General features: G+C 38.8%; 1 protein-coding gene across 1 annotated transcript in view; it reads right to left on the bottom strand.

The window, feature by feature from the left end:
* Nucleotides 1-18,570, bottom strand: part of syt6a (synaptotagmin VIa) — a 36,495-nt gene extending 17,925 nt beyond the window's left edge. Inside the window, exons 1-2 of the mRNA XM_084427571.1 lie at nucleotides 18,284-18,570; nucleotides 1,580-1,964 (exon numbers count right to left, since the gene is read on the bottom strand). Of these exons, the coding sequence (XP_084283697.1) occupies nucleotides 1,580-1,964; nucleotides 18,284-18,500 (602 nt within the window). The 5' untranslated portion in view covers nucleotides 18,501-18,570. The remainder of the gene's footprint in view (nucleotides 1-1,579; nucleotides 1,965-18,283) is intronic.
* Nucleotides 18,571-23,579: the final 5,009 nt, after the last annotated feature.

The following is a 23,579-nucleotide window of genomic DNA, read 5'->3' as shown; positions in this document are numbered from 1 at the left end:
GTGGTATAAATTGTAGTGTATTGTTTATTTGTGTGTTTTATGTATACTCATTAGGATACCTATTTACACTTTGTACAGCACTTTGGCCAACAGCTGTTGTTAAATGTGCTCTATAAATAAAAATGACTGACTGATGACCATGTGAGGTCACTGGATATGTGCAGGCCCAGGAATTTAAACTTCTGTGTTGTTTCGACTTCTGTGCCTTTGATGGATAAGGGCTGGTGTGGGGCTTTGGTGCGTCTAAAGTCAACAATCATCTCTTTTGTCTTGTTGACATTCAAGGCGAGATTACTGTAGTCACACCAGGCTGGTCCACTTCATCCCTGTATGCTACTTCGTCATTGTTGATGATAAGCCCCACCACTGTAGTGTCATCTGCAAACTTCACAATGCTGTTGCTTTGGTGTTTTGCAGTGCAGTCATTGGTCAGAAGGGTGTATAACAGTGGACTCAGTACATAGCCTTGTGGTGCACCCGTGCTCAGTGTGATGGTCTGAGAGCTCTGTGTATTGATTTTGACAACCCCGTGGTCTGTTGCTCAGGAAGCAATGGTTCATCTTCGGAACACAAATTAAGATTTTTTTGATGAAATCTGAGAGCTTTCTGACCCCGCCATAGACTGGAATGCAATCATCACTTTCAAGGCCCAGAAAGGTATGGAAATTGTTAAAATAGTCCATGTGACTACAGTGGTTCAACCTTAATGTTATGAAGTCACAAGAATACTTTTTGTGCGCAAAACCCCTCCAAAAAATAACGACTTTATTCAACAATTTCTTCTCTTCCGTGTCAGTCTCTGATGCTGTTCACGTTGTAAACACAGTGCAACGCTTCCGGGTTCTATGTCAGAATGCCGGCTCATTATTGGCTGGATCCTGCGTCAGCAGCACACAAAAAGCATTCTCGTGTATTTCATTATTCATTTCATAAAACAAATCTTAATTTGTGTTCTGAAGATGAACGAAGGTCTTACGGGTTTGGAACGACATGAAGGTGAGTAATTAATGACAGAATTTTGGGTGAACTAATCCTTTAAATAACTTTGACAATTAAAATAAAAAAGTAATAGAAGTATTATCATTTTTTTTATATTAAAATACAATCACAAAATATTACTATAATAAAGGACATCTTGACACTCAGTCATAAAAACGTGTGCATTTTTTACTTACTGTCCACAAAAAACCTAAATAACAACTAGACATAAAAACCTTTAATATTGAACATTTATCAACATTCAATTCATTCATCATAATTAGCCAATGACAACAATTTTGGTCAAACGTTTGGGGTAAGTATGACTTTTAATAAGTTTCTTTAGCAGCAAATCAGCATCTTACAATGATTTCTGAAGGACCATGTGACACTGAAGAATGAATAATGGCTGCAGGAAAATCAACTTTTCATCACAGTTGTTTTTTTTTTTCACTGTAAAAATATTTCCCAAGATTCCTGCTTTTACTGCATTTTGATCAAATAAACGCAGTCGTCTTTTAGGAAAACATTATCTCACCGACCCCAAACTTTTGAAGGGTAGTGTAAGTGTGAGTTCCTAGATGTTTTTTGGCTCTGTTACCTGGTGGATGACGCAGGCTCTGTGGTCTGTCTCTGCATGCGCTGTGTACGGCGCAAAAAGTGCTCCCTCATGGAGAGCTGCACCTCGGCGGGGATGTCGGGAGACGTGCGGCTTATTTTAACAGCTGCCTCCAGGAAGCCCATCGACGCCATAGAATACTTCTCCTTTTCAGTCGCCATGGCGACCTCGGATGGCTGAGGACTGGGCAGGAGAGACGGCAAATGAAGTGAGGGGCAGTCGTCAGGGGCGAGGACCGCAGAACTTGACGAGAGGGCTTTGTTCCTCCAAGGAACCCAGCACAGCCTCCAGGAGACAAATGAGGAGAGCAACAGCAGCGCCAGGCCACACGCTATTATCACACCGATGGGGAGGCCAACAGTGATGTCTACAGCCGGGCGGAAGTGATGGGCCGCACAATATGGACAAACAGATGGTCGAAACAGTGAGACAGACAGAAAGAGAAGTGCATTAGTTTCAAGAAGGTTCAAATGAGCAATGACTTGTATTAATATTACTTATCTAAAGATCCATGGGTTCCCTGAATCCCTGAATTCGATACCACGCACACACTCACAAACACACAGTGCAGAAATGATGAAATGTAATTAAAGTTATCGCAGAGACAAGGCCATAATCTATTTCCAAGGGAACAATGCTAGCGGAAGATGCCGCAGCAATATCAAGTGCTCTCACTGCAACGCTTTCCACCCATCAATGGCTCTTACGCATGTAGGCGGAAAGCAAAATCAAACTCATTTCTTCACGATTACAGAGAATTTGCTTGCAAAAGAACAAACAGACTGGAGAAGCTCCAAGACTGCTGACAAGCACCGTGTAAACAATAATGTAAAATAAAAGGGAAAGTTGTCATTTTGTGTGGGAGCTCTATATAGGTTTCCGAGCAATACTATTGAGGCGGCTGTGTTTTTATAGTGAGAAACGCTGATTACGTTTTTTTTTTCTCCCAACAGTTGTATGAACGCTCTCCGCCCACTGCTTCAACCGGTTTGATTTATTTGAAATAATGCATGCTGAGATCTCCCTGGGCTTCCTGAGGAACGTACAATGTGTCCTTGCTCAAATGGAATATAAATCTTTACTGACAGTTCAAAGGGCTTGGGGCCACGTCTAATTTGGAGTATTTTACAACTTTTGTTCTTCAGTCAGTTCCTCATTCCTTTCCAAGTCATTACGTGACTACTGTAAGCACACAAAGTAAAGAAAGACTCAAGGTCAGAACAGGAGAAATGAATCAAGACTTAATAATAATATTTAAAAAAATACTTTATACAGTACTTGTCAAAAGTTTGCAAGAATAATTAAGATTCTTTTGTTATCAAAAATAAGTCTCTTATACCCACCAAGGCTGCATTTATTTGATCAAAATGCAGTAAAAACAGAAATATTATTACAATATTAAAGAACTGTTTTCTATTTGATTATATTTTAAAATGCAGAATTTATAAGCAGTCATTTCTCCAGTATTCCGAAGCACATGATCCTTTAGAATAATACGCTGATTTGATGCTCATCGCAAATACAAATGTATCTTCTGTTCAGGTTGTATCTGTATTTCTTAAAAATATGTAAATAACCTTACAAAAACTATTTTTCCCCAAGCATAAACACAATTTTAGATCGTTTGGAAAAAATACTGGTTTAACTTTTTGTTGTTGTTGTTGTTGCATCATAGCTTCTCTAAATTTTCTGATATGTTACAAGCCGTATATTTGCTGAAGTTTCCCATTTCGTGTGAATAAGCTGTCAAGGGGTTCTGTAAACTGTGTAAACTGCTTTCTCTAAAATGTCCATTTGAAGGGCTCAGGGTTTATCCCGAGTGGATATGAAATTTCTAGGTCCAGGGATTTATGTGTTCAGAGGATTTTCACTTTCAAACGCTGCCATAGCTTCTGGTTTGTCAACTGAAATGATCCAGACTCCGAAATGTGGCTGCACTGGTTTGCCACTGTCTTTTGATTTCTAATCAGTCTGGCTTGCCTGTACAGCTGGACAGGGCTGATAATGTCAAGTTAGTGTGGAAGTTTCGGGGTGGGGTTAAACAATATTTTAGTCATGTGGAAAAAAAAAGTGTGATAAAATGTATATGAATGCCAATTTGATCCTTTTCACATCCAAAAATAAATAATGCGGCTATTGACCGTTTATGGCATGCGTACTGGACATTTATGATGATTTGGCTGTAAATCAGCATGAAGAAAGCAATACAGAAGACAGTAAAGCAATGAGCTTCCACCTATTGAGATATGGGTAATGAATCCAAACAGTGTGACATTGTGACTCCCCATGGACCTGGTTGCCAACCAGCATGACTTTCACACAGCTCTGGTTATAATACTCAGCTAATGATCCATGCATATAATGGTTCATAAATGCAATCAGTCAGTCACCAAATGTTTTTCTCAGGCCTGTCCAAGACAGAGGGAAGCCGTAAAGTTTCAGGTGGTTAGTGCGATAATTTGTCAAAAAAGCTCATCTTTTCTTGGATTAAAGTCAAAAGCCTAATAGGTCAATGACGTTACATATTAATCTTGTAGCTTCACTGCATGTGAGTGTAATCATTGCTTTCAAATATATATTTGTAAATATATTAAGTAATTTCTTGAAATATCATGAAATATTAATTCATACATAAATGTATTACTGTAATTTTACACACACACACACACACACACACACACACACACACACACACACACACACACACACACACACACACACACACACACAAAATTAAATATATTTCCAAATAACATTATTTATTCATATTTATTCATTATTTATTCATTATCAAGTTTTAGGGACTTGTACCAAATTACATTTTACAACATGATCTATACTATCCTTGTCATAAAAAGGGTAATTATCTGTTTATTATTATCATTTCCTAATCCATTTTTAATATGTTATTTTAGTATCATTCATATACTATTATAGTTTTTAATATTTTGCATTTATTTTTATTCTTATATTTTTCATTTAAATGTCTATATAGTGTTTATTAGTTAGTTTTAGATATTTTAGTACATCAATTTAAAGTAATTGAAAATGAGAATGGTTTAACTAGCTAAAATATAACTAGTTTATTTAATATACATTTATTTACATTTTATTATATATACATTTTTCTAATCTCATGCTCAGCTCATCTAAACATGCTCATCAAAATGTTGGATAATATATACAGTTTTGTCAGGTCCGTTGATCAGACGGCAAATGCACCTGCTAATTAGATATGCAGTCAAGCTTTTCTTTACTCTCTATGTAGCTAGTATCCCGAAAAACAACCTCAACCTCTGATGCATAATGAATCCACAGCATTTATGTTTGTGGAACCTGTATCCCATCTTGGCGCTCAGCAACATTTTCCAGCCCAGTGCTGCAGAAGCAGAGAGGAGAACATGCTGTCCTATGAGATAACACATGAAGGGAAGGGGCTGTTCATTTCCCCCCTCCTCCTCAGGCACAGGGTTCACTAGGGTTGGGCCATGTCTGGAGCATATGAGTAATATCAGGAGGTCCACAAATTCAATTAAGATTTGTTTTGAACAGTCAGGGAACAAACTGGGGCCCGAGGGTTTTCCCTTCAAATGTCTTTGAATGTAACCTGGTTTCCATAGAAACCCAGCTATAAGACGCAACATGTGCCCTGTCAGATCTCATCATCTGATCCCGAGCAAAAACAAAAAGCTTTGTTGTGTGCTCAAAGGACAGCATGAAATTAAGAATTAATGTGTGAGGACATAAAATGTGAGGCGACAAACAACATCTTCAGAGGGGTCATCTGAACCTTGAAATGAAGCCAATTAAAGAACCTCTAACGTGGACCTTTTTTTAATTACAGGGTAAAATTGCAACAAAATGGAACACTGTGCTAACACATAATTTAACCACACACAAAGGGCAATCAGGAAGACAGTGTGTTAACCCAACTCAGCGGACCTCAATTACACAGTCTCTCTTCCACCCACGCATCTCCGACAGCTGATATTTTCAGGACAATGGGAGCCACACTGATAGGAACTGGCATCACAATCAGTGGCCACCATTAGGGAGAGTTTAGAGGCATTGTCATATCATTGAACTAGATCTCTGTTCCCATGGAATAAGCGGGAAAATACACTGCAGAGTGTAAATCTGTCTTCTATAGGGTCTATCTCTTGAGGATGCATGCAAATATAGCCACAGAAGGACTATATTGCTGCCTCCGAGTCCAAAGCCTTGCTGCGTTAGTCAAGATCAATTACATCGGCCTGAACAAATCAATGTGACAGCTCAGTAAAGAGCGCTTTGTGATTTCTAGTACCAGTACAGTACACATTACCAATTAAAAATTTGCAGTCTGTCATTTTAAAAAAAGGAATTAATACTATTATTCAGTGAAATTCAACGATGCATTAATTTGATCAATAATGAAGCATTCAACTTTACATTCATCCTGAAAAAAATATTAAGCAGCACAACGGATTTCAACATTAATAATAATAAGAAATGTTTCTTGAGCAGCAAATCCTCCTATTAGAATGATTTCTGAAGAATCATGTGACACTGAAGACTGGAGTAATGATGCTGAAAAATCAGCTTTGCCATCACAGAAATAAATTATATTTTAAAATATATTAAAATGGAAAACAATAAAAAAAATTATTGTAATATTAATATTCCAAAATATTACTATTTTTACTGTATTTTTGTTTGAATAAATGCAGCCTTATTGAGCATAAGAGACTTTAAAAACATTAAATTATTTATAATAAAAATATTTGTTTATTTTTAAAAATGTATTATATAATATTTATTTATATTTAAAATGTATTTTAATAATAATAATAATGTGTGTATAGTAATGTATGTATACATGTGTGATAGAAGTCCTCCAAGAGGACAAGTGTAAAAATCAAGGTGCAGCCTGAGGTCATTCCTCAGTTGGCCGCTTGTATAAATCACCTCACATGATGCTGCATGACATCCCAGGCTTTAAAAGGGGAGCTTTTCTCCTTGATTCTACACAGAGAAAAAAAAAAACATCGGCTCTGCAAGCAAATCTCCATGCCACATCCAGGCCATTTATAGATTGCTCTATTTCATAGCTCCTTCTCCACTGCAATCTCAAATCCCCTAATTCCCAGGATCTCAGAGTGGCGGAGCGCCACAGCAAACAAAGCCGGGGTTCTCAAACTGAAGGACTTCTGGGAGCAATGCAGAATTCATACGCTAAGACTTTGGGAGGTAAACAGCCTCTCCTAGAGCTTCAGGCACATATTCATAAATTCATTGTAACAACATCTGGACCATGTTTTTAGCAATGACACATTGTTGTTATTCTTAAATCCCAGAGCTTTACAGACTCCAAGAAGATTTGGAGAAGAGATTTTTTCCATGTTAGTGTAATTGATCCGAGGAATATCCTGCTCATATAGAACTTTAAGCTAAACCCAAAGGTATAAGAAGAGAACTGCGAGCCAATCGTCAAAACATTCGTAAGCTCAGAACCCCACAGACACAGTGTCTTTAGGGATAGTAACCAAAAGAAAACTGCTGCATATTCACAGAATCATATTCCAATCTACTACAGACAGGCGATGATTTTGTAATTTAGCCCTGAATAAAACATCTGAAATGTCAAGAAAACTACAAAGATTTTTTCCCTGATAGTGTAGAGAAATGGAGATAGAAATTATTATTATAATTTTTTTAAGTCTGGCTTCTATACAGCCCCTACTTCATTGTACCCAAGAAAACCGGTGGGTTACTGCCAATCCTGGACCTGCGCGTCTTGAACTGATCCCTCCACAGGCTTCCGTTCAAGATGCTCCAGCCAAACGCATTTTCGAATGTGTGCGGCCACAGGATTGGTTTGCAGCGATCGACCTGAAGGACGTTTACTTTCATGTCTCCATTCTTCCTCCACACAGACCATTTCTACGGTTTGCTTTCGAGGGGCGGGCATATCAGTATGTGGTTTTCTATTCCATTCGGGCTAGCCCTGTCTCCCCGCATCTTCACAGAAGTCGTCGAGGCAGCTCTTGTGCCACCATGGCAACACGGGGTTCGCATCCTGAACTATCTCGATCCTAGCTCACTCTCGAGACCAGGTTTGCGAACACAGGGACCTAGTGCTCCGACACCTAGCCCGTCTGGGCCTTCGGGCCAACTGGGAAAAGAGCAAACTCTCCCCTGTGCAGAGGATCTCTTTTCTCGGTATGGAAATCGACTCGGTCGCCATGTGCGTGCAGCTTACGAGCGAGTGCGCAAAGTCACTGCTGACTTGCCTGAGACAGTTCGAGGGCAAGAGTGCGGTTCCACTGAAGTTATTTCAGAGGCTCCTGGGGCATATGGCATCCGCAGCCGCAGCTACGCCGCTTGGATTGCTTCATATGAGACTGCTTCAGCTCTGGATTTGCGATCGAGTCCCGAGGTGGGCATGGCAACAAGGCACGCTCCGTACCAGTTACTCCAACCTGCCATCAGACCTTCACCCTGTATGTCGCAACTCGCCCGCAACCTCCTCCTATGGAGTCTGAGGTGATCTGAGGTCGCTTCGAGCCATTTATATCCCGGGAGACCTGAACCATGCAGCCGAAGAGCTCTCACGGTTTCAGCCTCTTCCTGGAGAATGGAGACTCTATCCCCAGACGGTTCAGCTTATTTGGGAATAGTTCGGTGACGCACAGATAGATCTGCCTGCCACGACTCTTCCCATTGCAGCCTGTTTTACTCCCTGACCGAGGGCATGCTCGGCATGGACGCACTGGCACACGGCTGGCCGCGGGGTCTCCGCAAGTATGCGTTTCCCCCAGTGAGCCTTCTTGCACAGACCCTGTGCAAGATCAGGGAGGACAAGGAGCAAGTCATTCTGGTTGCGCCTCATTGGCCCACCCGGACCTGGTTCTCCGAACTAGTACTCCTCGCGACAGCACCTCCCTGGCCAATCCCTCTGAGGAAGGACCTGTGGCTCTTGGACGGGACGAGGCAGGTTTGAGTACCCTATCACCACCGGTGGTGGCTACCATCACTTCCGCTAGAGCATCATCCACGAGACATGCCTACGCGTTGAAGTGGAACCGAACCGCTCCATGTTTAAGCCGGCATGAAATGGAAGTTGTGATGGTATTTTCTTTTCTATTGTGACGTAGGGGGAAATTAAGGATGATTGGGACACTTTTTTCCATTGAGATGTGTGGAAAAAGTGTTCCAATCAAGCTGAATTCAGTGAAATGATACGATACGAATGAACGAGAAAAGGTGTAGGGCGGGACTTGATTTTGTCCATCGGGAATTGATTGGATCGTTGGAAGGTTGTGGCTTGCTACTGCTGTGATCACATGTGAGTGACATACTGTCATGCCCTCATGCCGAAAAACACTGCAATATTCCATAAAAATAAGAATTGTCCATTTTGATTTCATGGTGAAATCTTTAAATAAAACAGGTTTTAGTCTACAGGAGTCTTGTCTTATATGAGTTTAGGTGGACGTGAGTTCTTGGATCAATATCTGGTAACACTTTATTTTGATGGTCTCTTTTGAACTTTTTACTTTGTAACTTTGAACTACATGTCAACTAACTCTCATTAGAGTTTTAGTAGACTCTGCTTAATATCTGTTGTGATGGTCCTCCTACAGACATTCTACTGACTTTAATTAACTTTGCAAGTACATGTTAACTTATTCTAACCCTACTCCTTCCAGCCTACTAATACTCTACTAACACTCTAATGAGAGTTAGTAGACATATACAGTAGGTGCAATGTTACTTATGGCAGGAATGTTGATCCAACATGTCCTACTGTGATTTAAAGTGCCCCTTTTTGCTAACTTTCCTAATTTTGATTTATAGATCTCCAACAATAGATTTACACACATTTAAAAGTCATGGGTACAATGGAAAGATGTAGCGAAGCATAATTTTACCCGCTGTCATAGCCAGTCCCATGACAACGTTAATCTGCTCACCTCCCACCTGAATGTCTCACAAGATGGTTCAAATGGCTTAGCAACAGACTGCATGCACACACACACGCTATTAAATTCCTGAACTCACATCCTTTATTTGACACAGCGTGATTGTCTGAAGTGTTTATCGATCTGAATCCCCCACACACACCTCTCTGCAAAAGGTGTTACAAATCACATACTGCTGCTGTGCACCTTCACGTCCACATTCCCCCATTAGCAAAAACATGCCAGCACTGATCATTTCAAGAGTAGACAAGTGTTTATGTAAGAAGGTAAAAGATCAACCATTGGTTATTCTATTTGAACAAAAGGCGTTACCATGTTTAAGTATTGTGTTGAGTATTCGATATGGCACTTGATTAGAAATCCTATAATATTCCATACAGTACAGATTGCTGATGTATGCAATCTCTGCAAGTAAAATATGTCTTTGTCAAATATCACAGTATATAACCAAAGCAACAAATGGTCAAATGCAACATTTGTCATAATTTGTGTTTCCAGATTGCAGATTCCAGATTGTGTTTTACTGATTATGTTACGCACCTGTTTCATATTCTGTTGATTAGTTACACTGATTAAGCCCTTAGTTTCCTTTGGTGTTCGGTGTTGTCTATGTTTTGCGTGGTTGTGCTATTATGTTTCCCTATTTCCTGCATATTCCTTATTGGATTTACTATTAAAGACTGTTTCTGTTTGTTAAACTCCATCATTGTGAGATTCGCCATCTGCTGATGACAATCATATAATATAATCAGTTATTTGATTTCCAAAGTCTCCTATGTGTGCTTCTGTCTCACTACCAAAGATGGTAAATCGGGTATTAAACATATGCTATATCACAAACACATGCACACAATTTCCTCACTTAAAAAAAAAAAAAAAAACATTGTGACATATACTCTGCCTTTTTACTCCAGTAGCTAATGGGGTAGCAGTTTTTATTCAGGTCTCTGCATGCATACATCTGCATTTAAAACCACCATTTCGAAAGAGAAAATGAATTATGATGACTAATTCAAACCCTGGCTGAATGTAAAATAACTATAATCTTCGCAGATGTTTGAAAGATGCAAAACACTGTAAATTCATCAAAAGTTGCATCTTGGTGGTGCAGTTTAAAAAAAAAAAGAGAGAGTTGCATTACTGGTAGCAGACATTTTCTTTGCCTTAGCATTTCTGGTAAACAACATAGGAGATACCATAGGCTCAATAAACAATTGTTTTCTTTTACAAAACTGAACAATCACATATGACCTATGACAACTGGCTGAACTCAAGTCTGAGTTTGTTATGCTTATTTTTAGCCCACCGGATTCAGGTGTGTCAATTAACTGTGTGGGCTGGCAATAAAAGAGCTGCTGTCTGTCCCTGCTGCCCACAGCAGCATTTACAATCTCCTTAATAACTGACTCCATCACACAGATATTCCTATTACACATACCCTGGACTTTAATTGGTTCTATCAAGAGTGATATATATCAAATGTATATGGAGAGCAAAGCACATCCCAGAAATCATGGAGGCAGATGCCATCAGATGGACACTGGGAGCTTTATATGAGTGCCGAGAGATTTATGTGACACGGAAAATGTGATAAAGTTTGTAGGATTTGGCCCACGCATCTCCTGCCAGTTTATGGCTGCTTTCATTTGAACACGTATCACTATAAATTCACCAGGTTTAATTTCTTAGCTGTAAAATTAGATTAGGCTCATTTAATGTTTCACTTCTTTTTACCGCAGCTGGCATTAAAATGTTAAGCCCTATCTGTCCGCAGAAATTAAAGCTGATATTCTCCAGACATGTTATTGCTAAAATGACTCATGCTTCTGCTAGGCAGATCTTGTGGAATTTGCTGTTTTATAAAACTATAAAACATAGGTAGATGCTTTCGTTTAACATTTGATTGCATCCAAGAGAAAAAGAGTGTGAACAAAATTGAAAATCCAACCTATTGTGCCATTAATATCATGTTCCAGGCGGACCTCTTGGTTGAAATGGATCATTTATCCCAAAAATTCCCAAAGAGAAATATTTAGCTTGTAAGACACAGACACATTATTATTGCTAATCAATATAAATCATTAATATAAATAATATAAAGCAATAATAGGTATACACTTTATTTTACAGTGTCCCTGTTACACATCTTACATGTACTCACTATAGTGATAACATTAAATTATGCATAATTACAAGCAAGCAACCCTAAACCAAACCCTAATCATAACCCAAATTATATAGAAAGTATATGTTGTTAATTAATATTACTAAGTACCTATTTGTATAATTACAATGTCACAAGGGGTGTAACGATACCCTCTAGTCACGATTCGTTACATAACACAATACAGAACTCACAATACGATACTATTGCAATTGTCCAAGACATATGATTAAAGGTTAACAAAAAATGTACTATTGATTAAAATGCTAAATATGATATTACATTGTGGGTGTAAATGAATAGGCTTGGACTTTGTGCTGGTAACCCAATGCACAGGACAATGGTGACACCAGAATACAAATATTCATGATTCAGAAGCTGAAAATACAGAATTATTTTAGACGAATATGCTTGGACTCTGTAACTGACTAGATATATTTAAAATTATGTAGGACACTTTTTACTGGTAACAGAAGACATTTGGCATTATCAGGAACCACAAATATTCCCCCATTACATTATTATACATTATATTCAACATTATATATAGTAGTTTAATGTGGTATTGTCACTAAAACTCTGAAAATGTGAATTTTTTCTTTCACAGTAAATTTTATTTTGGGTGAACTATCCACAATATACAGTATATTGTCACTATCCACGATACATATTGTTGCATTTTTTATTGCGATATATTGTGACACGATATATTGTTACACCCCTAATATATATATATATATGTATATATATATATATAATGTAAAAAAGTTTAGGAAAATGGAGTGTCAGTAGAAGGTAATATCAGAGCTTTTCACATCCCTTCCTGTCAAAACTGTCTATGTGAATTACTCACATCCAGTAAACCTCAGGCCTGCTTTGGATCAGGGTAAGGTCGGGGTAATTGAAGGTCGGACAGATTGTTGTAAATATGAACCTTTGTAAATAACATTCATGCTTTTTGTAAATCGCTGACTAATCAGTTGCCTTGGTGGCTCGGGGTCTTGGTTCCTTCTGGCCTTTGGCCTGTGACATGAAATAAACATCATGTCACCACTGGAGAGAGCAATGCATCACTTCACTGATCTGTGACTTGACAGTGGCATGACAGCGGGAGTCACGGGGCTGTTGGGCAAAACATCGCACCGCATTAGGACTGACAAGAAGTGCATCAGGAGTCTATTTTGCACATATTCAGTGTAGAAGTAGAACATGGTAAAATCATGTTCAGCTAATGCATCAAAACTAGAGGAATACATAGTTCTTATTAGTAGTTACTAATTATTATCATCTGTCTGAAAATAAATTAAAGCTAAAAAGAAATATAAAAAACAAACAAAAACAATAAAATTAAATTAAAACCAATTAAAATGAAAAATGAAAATATGAAAATAAAATGAGAAAATATTCAGAATATTATTAAAAACTATGCCTAATATAGTATATAAATAAGACTACAATTTTTTTTACTTGATTATGTATATTAGTGTGTTTTTGCTGTATTTAATATAAACTAAACTGTTCAAGTTTGATAATGTCACCAAGACCTATTTGAAGAGGCATCTTACGGTTTTACAAACGGAATCACACTGTTAATGCAGGACTGAATGTAATTGTTAAATTACAGTTTTAAAATTAAAATTGCATACAAATTCAGCATAGTTTCAGAAAGTTTAATAAAGCCCAATACAATACATTTGCAAAAACTGCATGGGATCTCCAAAATACTTAGACCATTATCTTAATTTGAATGATAATTGACAAAATGTCAAGTTGCCAGACATGACTGAATGTATGTCCAATTGAAGAAGAGATACTATATTATTTGTCTTTTTTAATATAGTAGCATATATATATATATATATAATACTTCAATAAAGAGATACTTAAAGACTCATATTTTATTTGAAAAGAGACAAGTCCATTTTATAACTATATCATCTACACAAGCCATTGTGCTTGAACCCCGATGATCGCCTCAAGTTAAACTGCATTGTTTCATTGACCTTCTGTGTCCTTGCCCACAACGCTTCGAGAATGGGTCTTTGAAATAGTAAACAGGGAAAACAATAAAAGGCATGACTTACATCGCATCCAGCAAGCCAACTCCGTCCAAGCATTATGATCCTTATTTTTTTCCTCATTTCAACGCCTTGTGAAAGGATTTTTTTTAAAGATAAAACCGAATTTACTTTCATCTCAGAAGAGATGTTGCATCTACTTGAAAGTCGAGAATGGTCCAATCCAATCACATGAGGCCAAAATATACAAAAAACATATTGATTCACTAAAATCAAAAGTGGGAGGGTCTGGGGCGCAATCTGAAACAAGCCAAAAAGTCACAGCCTAAAGTCACATGCGTTTTTTAAAGGTTTATGGACCTACAGACACTTGACCACATAGACCATATGTCCACGCCCCCGCACACACAAAACAAACAAAACAATTTATTATTTTTTTTAACAGATGCTAATATGACTACCAGTTGAATGGCTAAATAATGGCTAAGTAATTATTAATAATAACTTATTTTTAACATGCTGAAATGGAAGCTTTAGCACAAGTTCTGCCGGGAAGACTCAATTGTTGCGTCACTTATTACCTTCTCATCTATCCAATCATGTTCTAATACTAGAAGTATAAAGGACCTGTACTTACACTTGTCTGAGTTCGCAGATGCTGAACGCTTCCACTCACCACCATCCACCCCACCACCACCAAGATGGTTTTCCCTCCATCTTCTCTATCACCGCAGGATGGTCCCTTCCCCTCCAACCTCCCCACCACCACGAGGATGGTCCCTTCCAATACCTCACGGGGGTCGGCTGCGCCCCTGCCTTCATCTTCAGGCAGGAAATGCTGAATCCGTACCCTCGGATCGCGAGTTACGGACGGGGCCTACGCCAAATACTTTATTGCATATATTGCTTGCTGGATCACTAATAAATGCATGCTTGTTACAATATCTATTTTCCCGAGTCTTTCTGGTAGAAGTAGCCTTCTTCTCTGGCTAACATGAGACTGGCTGCCACTGACAATTACTTATTTATTTTAGGTGAACTATCCCTTTAAACACAAGCACTATTTTCACCACGCTCTGTACAACATTCTTCATTTACCCCAACCCATTAAAGATTACTGATACCGATCAACTGTGCAGAAACATGTCTACTGGCCACAAGATGTTCTCCACATGGGAAATAGTTTTGTAGAACTGGAGCGATCGGGTGTCCTTATAGCCTTGCTCAAGGGAGAATTTCACATTAAAACAACACGAGGAATTAATATCGCATGGGTAAATTATTGACAGAACACATTACAATCTAGTGCACGAAGGGATACACGCTTTCTTTCTCTGTGTCTGTGTGTGACATAAAAATGAGATGCTTTCAAGTTAAACAGCCCACAGCTGCCCTCCTAATCTCAGAGAAGTACTGTTCGAATAAGTATCTGCATCTCTTGTTAGGTTTTACTAGCCTGAATGATGCTATTTTCAATAATTTTCCACTCAGAAGTGAAGCCTTGGTCTAATCCAGACTTATCCCAGTAACACCCATAGGGAAAAGCACTACTGTGTTTTACAGTCATAAGACTGACTGGTCCTTTAACAGTCCTCCAGGGATCACACACATTCTCAGCACATCTCACACTTCTACACTCACATTTTCCACCTGCCAGTATGACTTTACAAGTTACAAATTCCATAGTGTCTCACTTGGTTCACACATCCAGCTGTTGTAACAGATTTTTTTTTACAGTTTTGTCTGCCGATGACATTTGTAAAGCCCTAAGGGTCCTGCAGAGCCACAACCATGACCCATCAGTGCATGCACATTAAATAGAATGAAGAATTTTCATGACATTGTGGGCATGGTCAGTGAATTTTTTCAGCTTGGCATCTAAATGAAAAAATAACACCTGGCTTAGGATATCTATTAGCATTCCTATTCAACTCAATGGTATTTGCTTTTACTTCCGGACACAATTGTCTTTGAGCAATAAATGTCATGTGACTAATCACTCTAGTCTAGAGCTGCAGGAAAAATTGTCATTAAACTGCTGACGGCACAACAACAATCCCAAACCCTTTTCTAGTAAATACCCTGAGCTGTGATGTGAAAGGCGGCATACAGGGGAAAATACAGTCCATTTCGCTCTTCAAAGGGATAGTTTACCCTCACATCATTCCGAATCTGCTTCCTTGATATAAAAGATGATATTTTGAAGAATTCTTTAACTGTTTTTTGTTCATGCAATGTCAACAATGTCATTATATGCAGCAAAATTTTTTTTATATATATATATGTAGTTCAGTCATGAAACTCTAGAGGGTGCAGGTCTTTTACATGCAATCTACAAGAAATCACATCATTACTGCATGGCACAAGCTGATTGGCCACTGCTGATCCTGCAACCAATGAGATTGCTTGCTCAACATTTAAATAGCAAGCAATTTATTGTTTGCTGTAATCTTGTCCTGCAGCGCGCTATCAGAGTTCCTCTGAAACCCTCCACCTCCCCAAGCTCCACCTGCCTAGATTTATGTATGTCTATTTTTACAGCAGCATATATTACATGCTCACAGCTGTGTGTCTGTGTATCTATTAGCAGTAGCAAGTCCATACTTGCTCTGCAGCAGCAGTAGCAGCAATAATCAACAGCAGTAGCAGCAGTGTAACAGATAGTCCACCAAGACCAAATACATTTCCATATTCAATAACATGCTAAAACTAAGAGCGGTCATGACTGAAATATATACATAAAAAATTTTAAATAAATGAATGAATAAATAAATAAAAACAAAAAACATCATTACGAGTTCCACAGAACAACAAAAAAGTTCAGAGACTTGTGGGTGAATAAATTATTTTCGGGTGAACTATCCCTTCAGGCACTAACAAAACATCTATAATGTAATATCAGCGATGTGTTTCTTACAAAAAAAGCTGATATTTGTAATTACAACATCTACCAGTAGGTGCTAACTGGGACATGTTAACTAGCATCCTTTCTTTGGTGTAAAAAAAAATTAACTAATTTGTGGCGCATGTCTTTTGAACAAAAAATCTTATTGTGGCTTATTGTGTATAAGCCTTAGAAAAAAAAACTGACCGTGAAGACAGGGATAGAGAATGAGAACGACAATAAAAGCAGTGCAGAAACAAGAAAAGAAAAAAAATGTACTCAGGCTAATCAACCCCAATTAGGGAAGTGTGTTAATCTGCACAAGAACTCACTAAGCATCTGTGCCCAATGCAGATATAAGATGGACTTCAATTGACAGCATGAAACAAGTGGGTAAGTGTCACCGCAACATGCACAGCATTACAAAACACTGAATAAAGCCATGGGCTGAGCCGCAGATTTGTGCTTTTCCACCATCAGCACCTAAAACACTTTTTCCACCATACATAATGCAACACCATTGATTTATGATAGTGCTGTATATTTAGGAGGTGATAGAGCCAAAGTTTGCTCACTCTGACTGCACTGCTGCACTGCCGGAGAAAGACTCTCTCTCTGGAGCGAGGGTGTGCCGGTGCCCGCGCTGTGCTTCACAGATGGACTGACATATTTACGAGGGGTTTCCAGCATGGTGAGACACTGAGACTGGCCCCCAGTTGATCGGGCTGAGTTTTACCGGAGCTGACATCTACCCCATGCACTGTTCTTGAACTCAATCTGATGCTAGGATCCCCTGTGCAGCAGGTAAGATAGTATTACTGATGGGAAGGGGAGATTTTTACATCCCTGCAGCTATGATTGCTCACTTAATACACACACGCACGCACAAACAAACACACAAAGTGATACAGGATCACAGTCGCAGTTGTGCGCTGCTGAGCGCAATTCACCTGCCAGATCAGTGTGTACTCTGCTGGCAAATGGAAATAACTCACAACAGAAAGAAAACACAACAGCAACAACAAAAACGCACACAGAGGACGTGGTGTGGGCAGAAACCCCTTTGATTACATATTTACAAAGGCTTTTGAAAGGGCAAGAGATTAAAAAAAAGCGTGCCACTCAGTCATCATCTGCTTTCAAAGTGTTTGACGTTCAACCGGAGAGATGAAATAGAAGCGATAAAGAGCACACAGTTGCTGTCACTGGAGCAACTGCATCCCTGCTTTGCTGTGATGGACGCAGCGTGCACGTGCACACACACATAGTAAATGCGCACACTGATACACCTGCTGGGAAATCCAGATGTTTAAACTGGTCTTTAGCTAGTCTAAGCAGGTTGACCAGTTTCCATGCTTCAGCTTGACCACCTTAGATTGTTTTTAGCTGGCTTAATAGCTTAAAAAAAACCTAGCTACAATGCTCAAAAAAGCATTTTAACGTAGATTTAAATATAGCATAATCTGGGTTTTCCAGCAGGAACTACTTCGGACAGTTGTAAAAATCAAAGTAGCACGTGTATAGGAAGCCTCTTTGTTTCCCTCTATCACAGCATGCTCATGCAACCTGTTTCTCCCTTGATGGACAAATCCATCTTTCCAAGCCATTCAAACAAATGCAAACTACTCCAAAAAGGTGCAACACTTGTGTACTCACCAATACTTGTCTGTTTCTTCTTACTCTTTCTCTCTCTGTCCTCCTTGATCCATTTGATGCTTACGCTCGGCAGCGCCCAAGCAGAATGAGCCTCCACCGCGTTTAAGAACCCCGTTTCTATGGCAGTGAGAGCAAGCCAGTCAGCAAGATACGGCGAAAGGCTGGGGGCAGATCCCTCACTGAGCTCTACGCACTTACATACACTCCACACTCCCATTATCCCTGTGGTGTTGCACCGCACGGCTCAATACACAACACGCAGGGCAAAGACCTATCTGTCACGGGGGCAGATATACATCAGAGATATAAAACACCAGAGAAACAGCTGTGATCTAACTAGAATAACAAAGCAGCGGTGCTGCATAAGTTTGTTGCATGCATATTAATGAGGCAAACTCATGAATATCAAACATATTTATTGAATGCGGGCAGCAAAGGAGAGATCGAATGAGTTGAGGACGTGTCAATGGATGAAAAGGGACCATTGTGCAGCTTGGTTCCGACAAAGTGATAAAAGAGACCCGTGACAGCTGGAAAGATGGATGGACGGAGAGCATGTGTAAGACACGCCAACAGCCTTTTAATATTCCAATGGCTGTATTTCACTCCAGCCTCAGACTGCGGCGTCAACGATGGGGTTTGAACCATACTGCAGCACTATCTTCACCCGAGCTGGAGAGATAGCGGTTCCCCCCTGTCTCGCTCCGTCTAGATTACCATCACCCTATCGGCATGCATTCAGCTGAGCACACTGAACGAGGAGAGCAGTCAAACCGTGGGACCACCTTCCTCCCGCTATCTTCTGCACCAGGGATGCACCTTGTGCGTCTCAAACTGGAACCATTACAGCAGCCCTAATGAAAGAGAGCTATTTTCATTCACATAATGTATGCAACACTACACAAGAGCCCCTGAGTGATTTCAGCAGCACTGTGGTGTTAAATTGATTTTTCCTTAATTTGTGGCTCAATTTATTGAGGAAAAATGTATCTTCTTTGCCTAAAATATCGGTATTGTGAAATCAGGGCATGTCCTCCCCTTTATCTAAAAGGATAGTTCAGACGAACATGAAAATACCTCTCATTACTTTCTCACCCTTGTGTCGCTCAAAAGCCATTTATTTACTTCTGTGAAATATAAAAAAGACATAATGGGCAACTTTTATGGTGACTTTGTCACTTTTTGAAGGTTGAAAGCCTTATTGCATGGAAAATAGTGGTATTTCTCCTTTTGTGCTCCACTGAAGCAAGGAAAACAAATGTGTTTTAATTTTTCCTTTAAATTCCACTGCATTACAAATAAATCAATTACACACACATACAGGTGTATATATAATATATATAATTAAATGTACTTGACAAATAAAGGTGATCGTTACATTACATATAACCTTTGCTGCTGCATTTCAAATACTTCTTACCTTCCCTTTATACTTATATGTTCTAATTCAAATACATAAGATTCCTAAGGAAATAACTATGAAAGGCCACATGTAAAATTCGGGAAAGGGTCACAAAGTGCACGTCATAGACAGCGATTTGAAAAAGCACTATGCCACATTTTATCTTCCGTTGTGAAACTATAACTATATGCAAGGGCTGACACTGTAGGCAATTTCATTGACAAGCCAAGCTTTTTGCACAAAAAGGCCTCATTTATTTATACATGTCAAATGCCTGAAAGTTGTTTGTTGTATTTTCAAGACAAATGAGATGGTTTTCTGAGCGTCAATAAAGAACACATCAGAATGTTTCATTTTTTCGACACAAAGTTCTTGCATGAGAGGTTGCGCTTTTTAAAAACCCCTCTAGGGGAAGTACGATGCCTGTCTCCGCAATAGAAGGAAGTGGCGCTCTGAACTTTCACAAGCTGTGGTTTCAGGGTCAGGCATCACCAGACATGCCATTCATCTCTCTAATGAGCCATATATCTACACCTCAGGTCATCTTTGGCAGCAAGCGTGACACAGATCTGACAGCACCTGGAAGCCTGCTGGGAGATTCTGGGTGAGAGGTTCAAAGCAAAAGAGGCTCAGGATTGAAGCATCATTCTTTAGAGACTCAGCATGTGAAAAAGTAAAATCAAAATCCAATTGGTTCATTCTAAGATGTTTCGGGAGTGCTTTAAAACCTGTCGAAATCCGCCAATCCCTTAACAAAGGGCACTCGCGCTTAAAAGGAGGAGAGGAGGTTGAGGACGGACTTGTGAAAATGATCTGAAAAGAGCACTGGGGAAAAAAAGTGGGGAAAAGGTGATTCATATAGGACTACCCACAGTACATGATCTGATGAAAGATACCATGTCCCTGGGAATTTGCGCCATTGTGTTTCAGACATGTTTGTCTGCAAGCACATTCATGAGCAAATGAGTTTCATTGGCAGGTCAATTAATTTCACAGCAAATAAACACTAAAATTAAAGCTCTAATGTGAAAGCACATTCCACAGAGCTCCATTTCCAAGCCAGGCACTTTGCTTGTTACAAAGGAAGCAAGGAAGGAAGGAAAGAAGAAAGAAAGCACATTCTAGAGAGGAATGGAGAGACTGAAGAATGACACATTGGACAATGCATAATCCACTTAATCTTAGCTATTGAATAAAATCCCCAAATCTTGCTGATTCCAAATGGCACTGAGAATGAAGAGATGCTAGAGTCTTTCACAGTAATCTTACATTTCTTTTCACAGTTTCGCTACATTTGGCGACTTAAGACATCACAGTCATGTTATTGACTCAATGTTTTCGCCAGTGCAGCAGGTACATGGTTTGAAGTGTTTTGCAGTGTTTTTGTTTTCTTGAATTCTTGAGAGAGTACAGTAGTCAGCAGAAATCTTCCATATTGTACAGCTAATCTACACAAGCTTCTCTGGATTGATCTATCATTCAATGACTTTGTAGTTGTTTGGCCTCAGGCAGTCTCAGTCCTATTTTCCAATCACTAATTACAACAGCTTCTCAGGACAGAAATCTGGGATATGCCAATCAAAATGTTTGCTTTGGAATCTTTAAAGATTTTACAAAGGAGAAATAATATTTACCTGCCAACACTGGTATTACGTCAGCACAGCCTGGAGAAAATGTAGCTTAATACACTTTTACACGACACTGGTTTCAACTAAAAACTGAAGACTTTTTATGCGTTTTGGCTGTTCATTTACACGACAATGGCGTTTTGGTGGCCTGAAATGCAAACTTTTGAAAACGATACCCGTATCATCTCTGTGTAAACGACAAAACAGAGAATCTGTGAAAACGGTGACGTCATACACATGTGTAGGCTATTACGTGCTTAGTCTGTAGGCTTTTTTATATTAAAGGTTTCTTACAACAGACTCAAGGGTGATATTTGTTTTTGAAAACTTTGTGTTAAAAGGCCGGGTTTGATATTTCCTTAAAGGAAGTAAAAAGGGACTTTATATCAGTGGAAGGGTTACAGTGAATGTTTCTGGCTTTGTGAAGATAATCTTTACCCAGAAGACAAGTAATAATTGTCACATATGCTGTGTAGATGATCGACACGAACAAGATGATGAAGAGGAAAGTCTCTTTAATTAATCCAAAGTCATAAATCCAAAACAGAGAGCAAGAGCTACTCTCACACACATAAAATAGACAATACCCGACAATGAACACAAATGATAAACGTGATAACGAGGTAGATAATGAGTGCACAGCTGAACATAATGAGTGATCAAGACAACAAATGACTAACTCAGGCAGAAGGTGGTGAAACACAAAAAATCCAAACTAACAGAACCGTGACAATAATACAGTATGATCAAGATTAACATCCTTAGAATGAAAATCGGACAAAAAATTATACATTATGTAATTTGTGTCTACATCATTGTCGTGTAAACGTACCCTTAGAATAGACTATATACAATACGTAATAAAACTAGAATATAAAATATGAATAACTATGCAGGTAGTTTCTGTAAAAAAATGTAATAAAAAGAAGATATTTTGAAATAAGAAAAAAAATCATAAATGGAAAAGTCACAATGTGCAATATGAATATCTTGACAATTGCAACTTAATTTCGGATCATTTGGACTTTATATATCTTACAAAGTCACAGTTACAAGAAATTAAGGAGTAATATCAAAATGTTGTGATATCTGCATTTGCAATTGTGAGATACAGTATGAAGTTGAAATTGTAGATTAAGACAGGACAAATAATGTCAATAATGTCAATGTCACTAAAAAAAATAAGGTTGCAATTGTGAGACAGAATTCCAGTTACGACAAATAAAGTCACAATTGTGAGATATAAAGACACAAAATGATGAGATTACTCAATTACAATTACAACAAATAAAGACACAATATTGAGATTTAAAGATGGAATTATTGAGACAAAGTTACAATTACAAAATTAAAGTCACATTTGTGAGACAAAAATACTTAATTCTATGTATGTTTGTGTTTTACTCAAATAAAAGTCCCAAACGTTTTTATTAGTAGTTATTCGACTCATGCAGAAATTGGCTTCCATAAATAAACTTGCTCCTGGCCATTGATGGGAAGCAATATTCTCACATTTTTCTTAGGAGACAGGCAGGGCAGAGATCTCATATTATTTTAAAGACACACTTCATTTTAGACATTCATATCAGACATTTGGAGCAAAATGTTCCCTTCACTCACGCCACCAATGACTCCTCGTGGCTGTTTAACATGCAGCGTGGGTCTCGTATTCCGACCCTTACTCGCCTCCTTCAGCACCTGTTTTAATGGTTAGTGCATTCATTTCCCATTTTTTTTCCCAATGTACATCACACATTTTCTAATTACATTACATCTACCTCGTCCCACAACTCACGGATGTAATTTTTACAATGTGGGTCTGCATTTTGGTGAGGAGTGCACTCCAGACTCAATTCAATCCACAGTATCATTAGTGCTTGTGTGGAAAGATAACAGTTTTCTTTTGGTCTGCTGTTCATTGTTCGGCTGCACAATATAGCTGTTTTGATGGTTAATGAACTGAAATGGCTCAGTGCGTAAACAGATGAGTGGAGTAGGCTTCAGACATTGTGCTGTCGCTGAACAAGAGGCTTGTTTTTTACCGGTTTTTAGCATTAAAGCAGAGGAAGGCCGATGAAGACCATTACTGACATTTCATGAAAACATACACTCTTATTGTGTTCGTAATTACACGCCTCACTGGATTACTTTGCTGTGAAAGACAGTCGTCAGATAGAAAATGAATTATTATGTGGATTTTAAATTTGCATGTTGGAATTTCATGAAGTGACCTAAAGGTCACAAGCATTCGTGCATGTTTAAAGAC

This window comes from Rutilus rutilus (genome assembly GCF_951802725.1).
Source record: "Rutilus rutilus genome assembly, chromosome: 13".
Taxonomy (NCBI): Eukaryota; Metazoa; Chordata; class Actinopteri; order Cypriniformes; family Leuciscidae; genus Rutilus; species Rutilus rutilus.
Note: the sequence above shows the minus strand (reverse complement) of the source record. Positions and strands in the feature narration are given on the sequence as shown.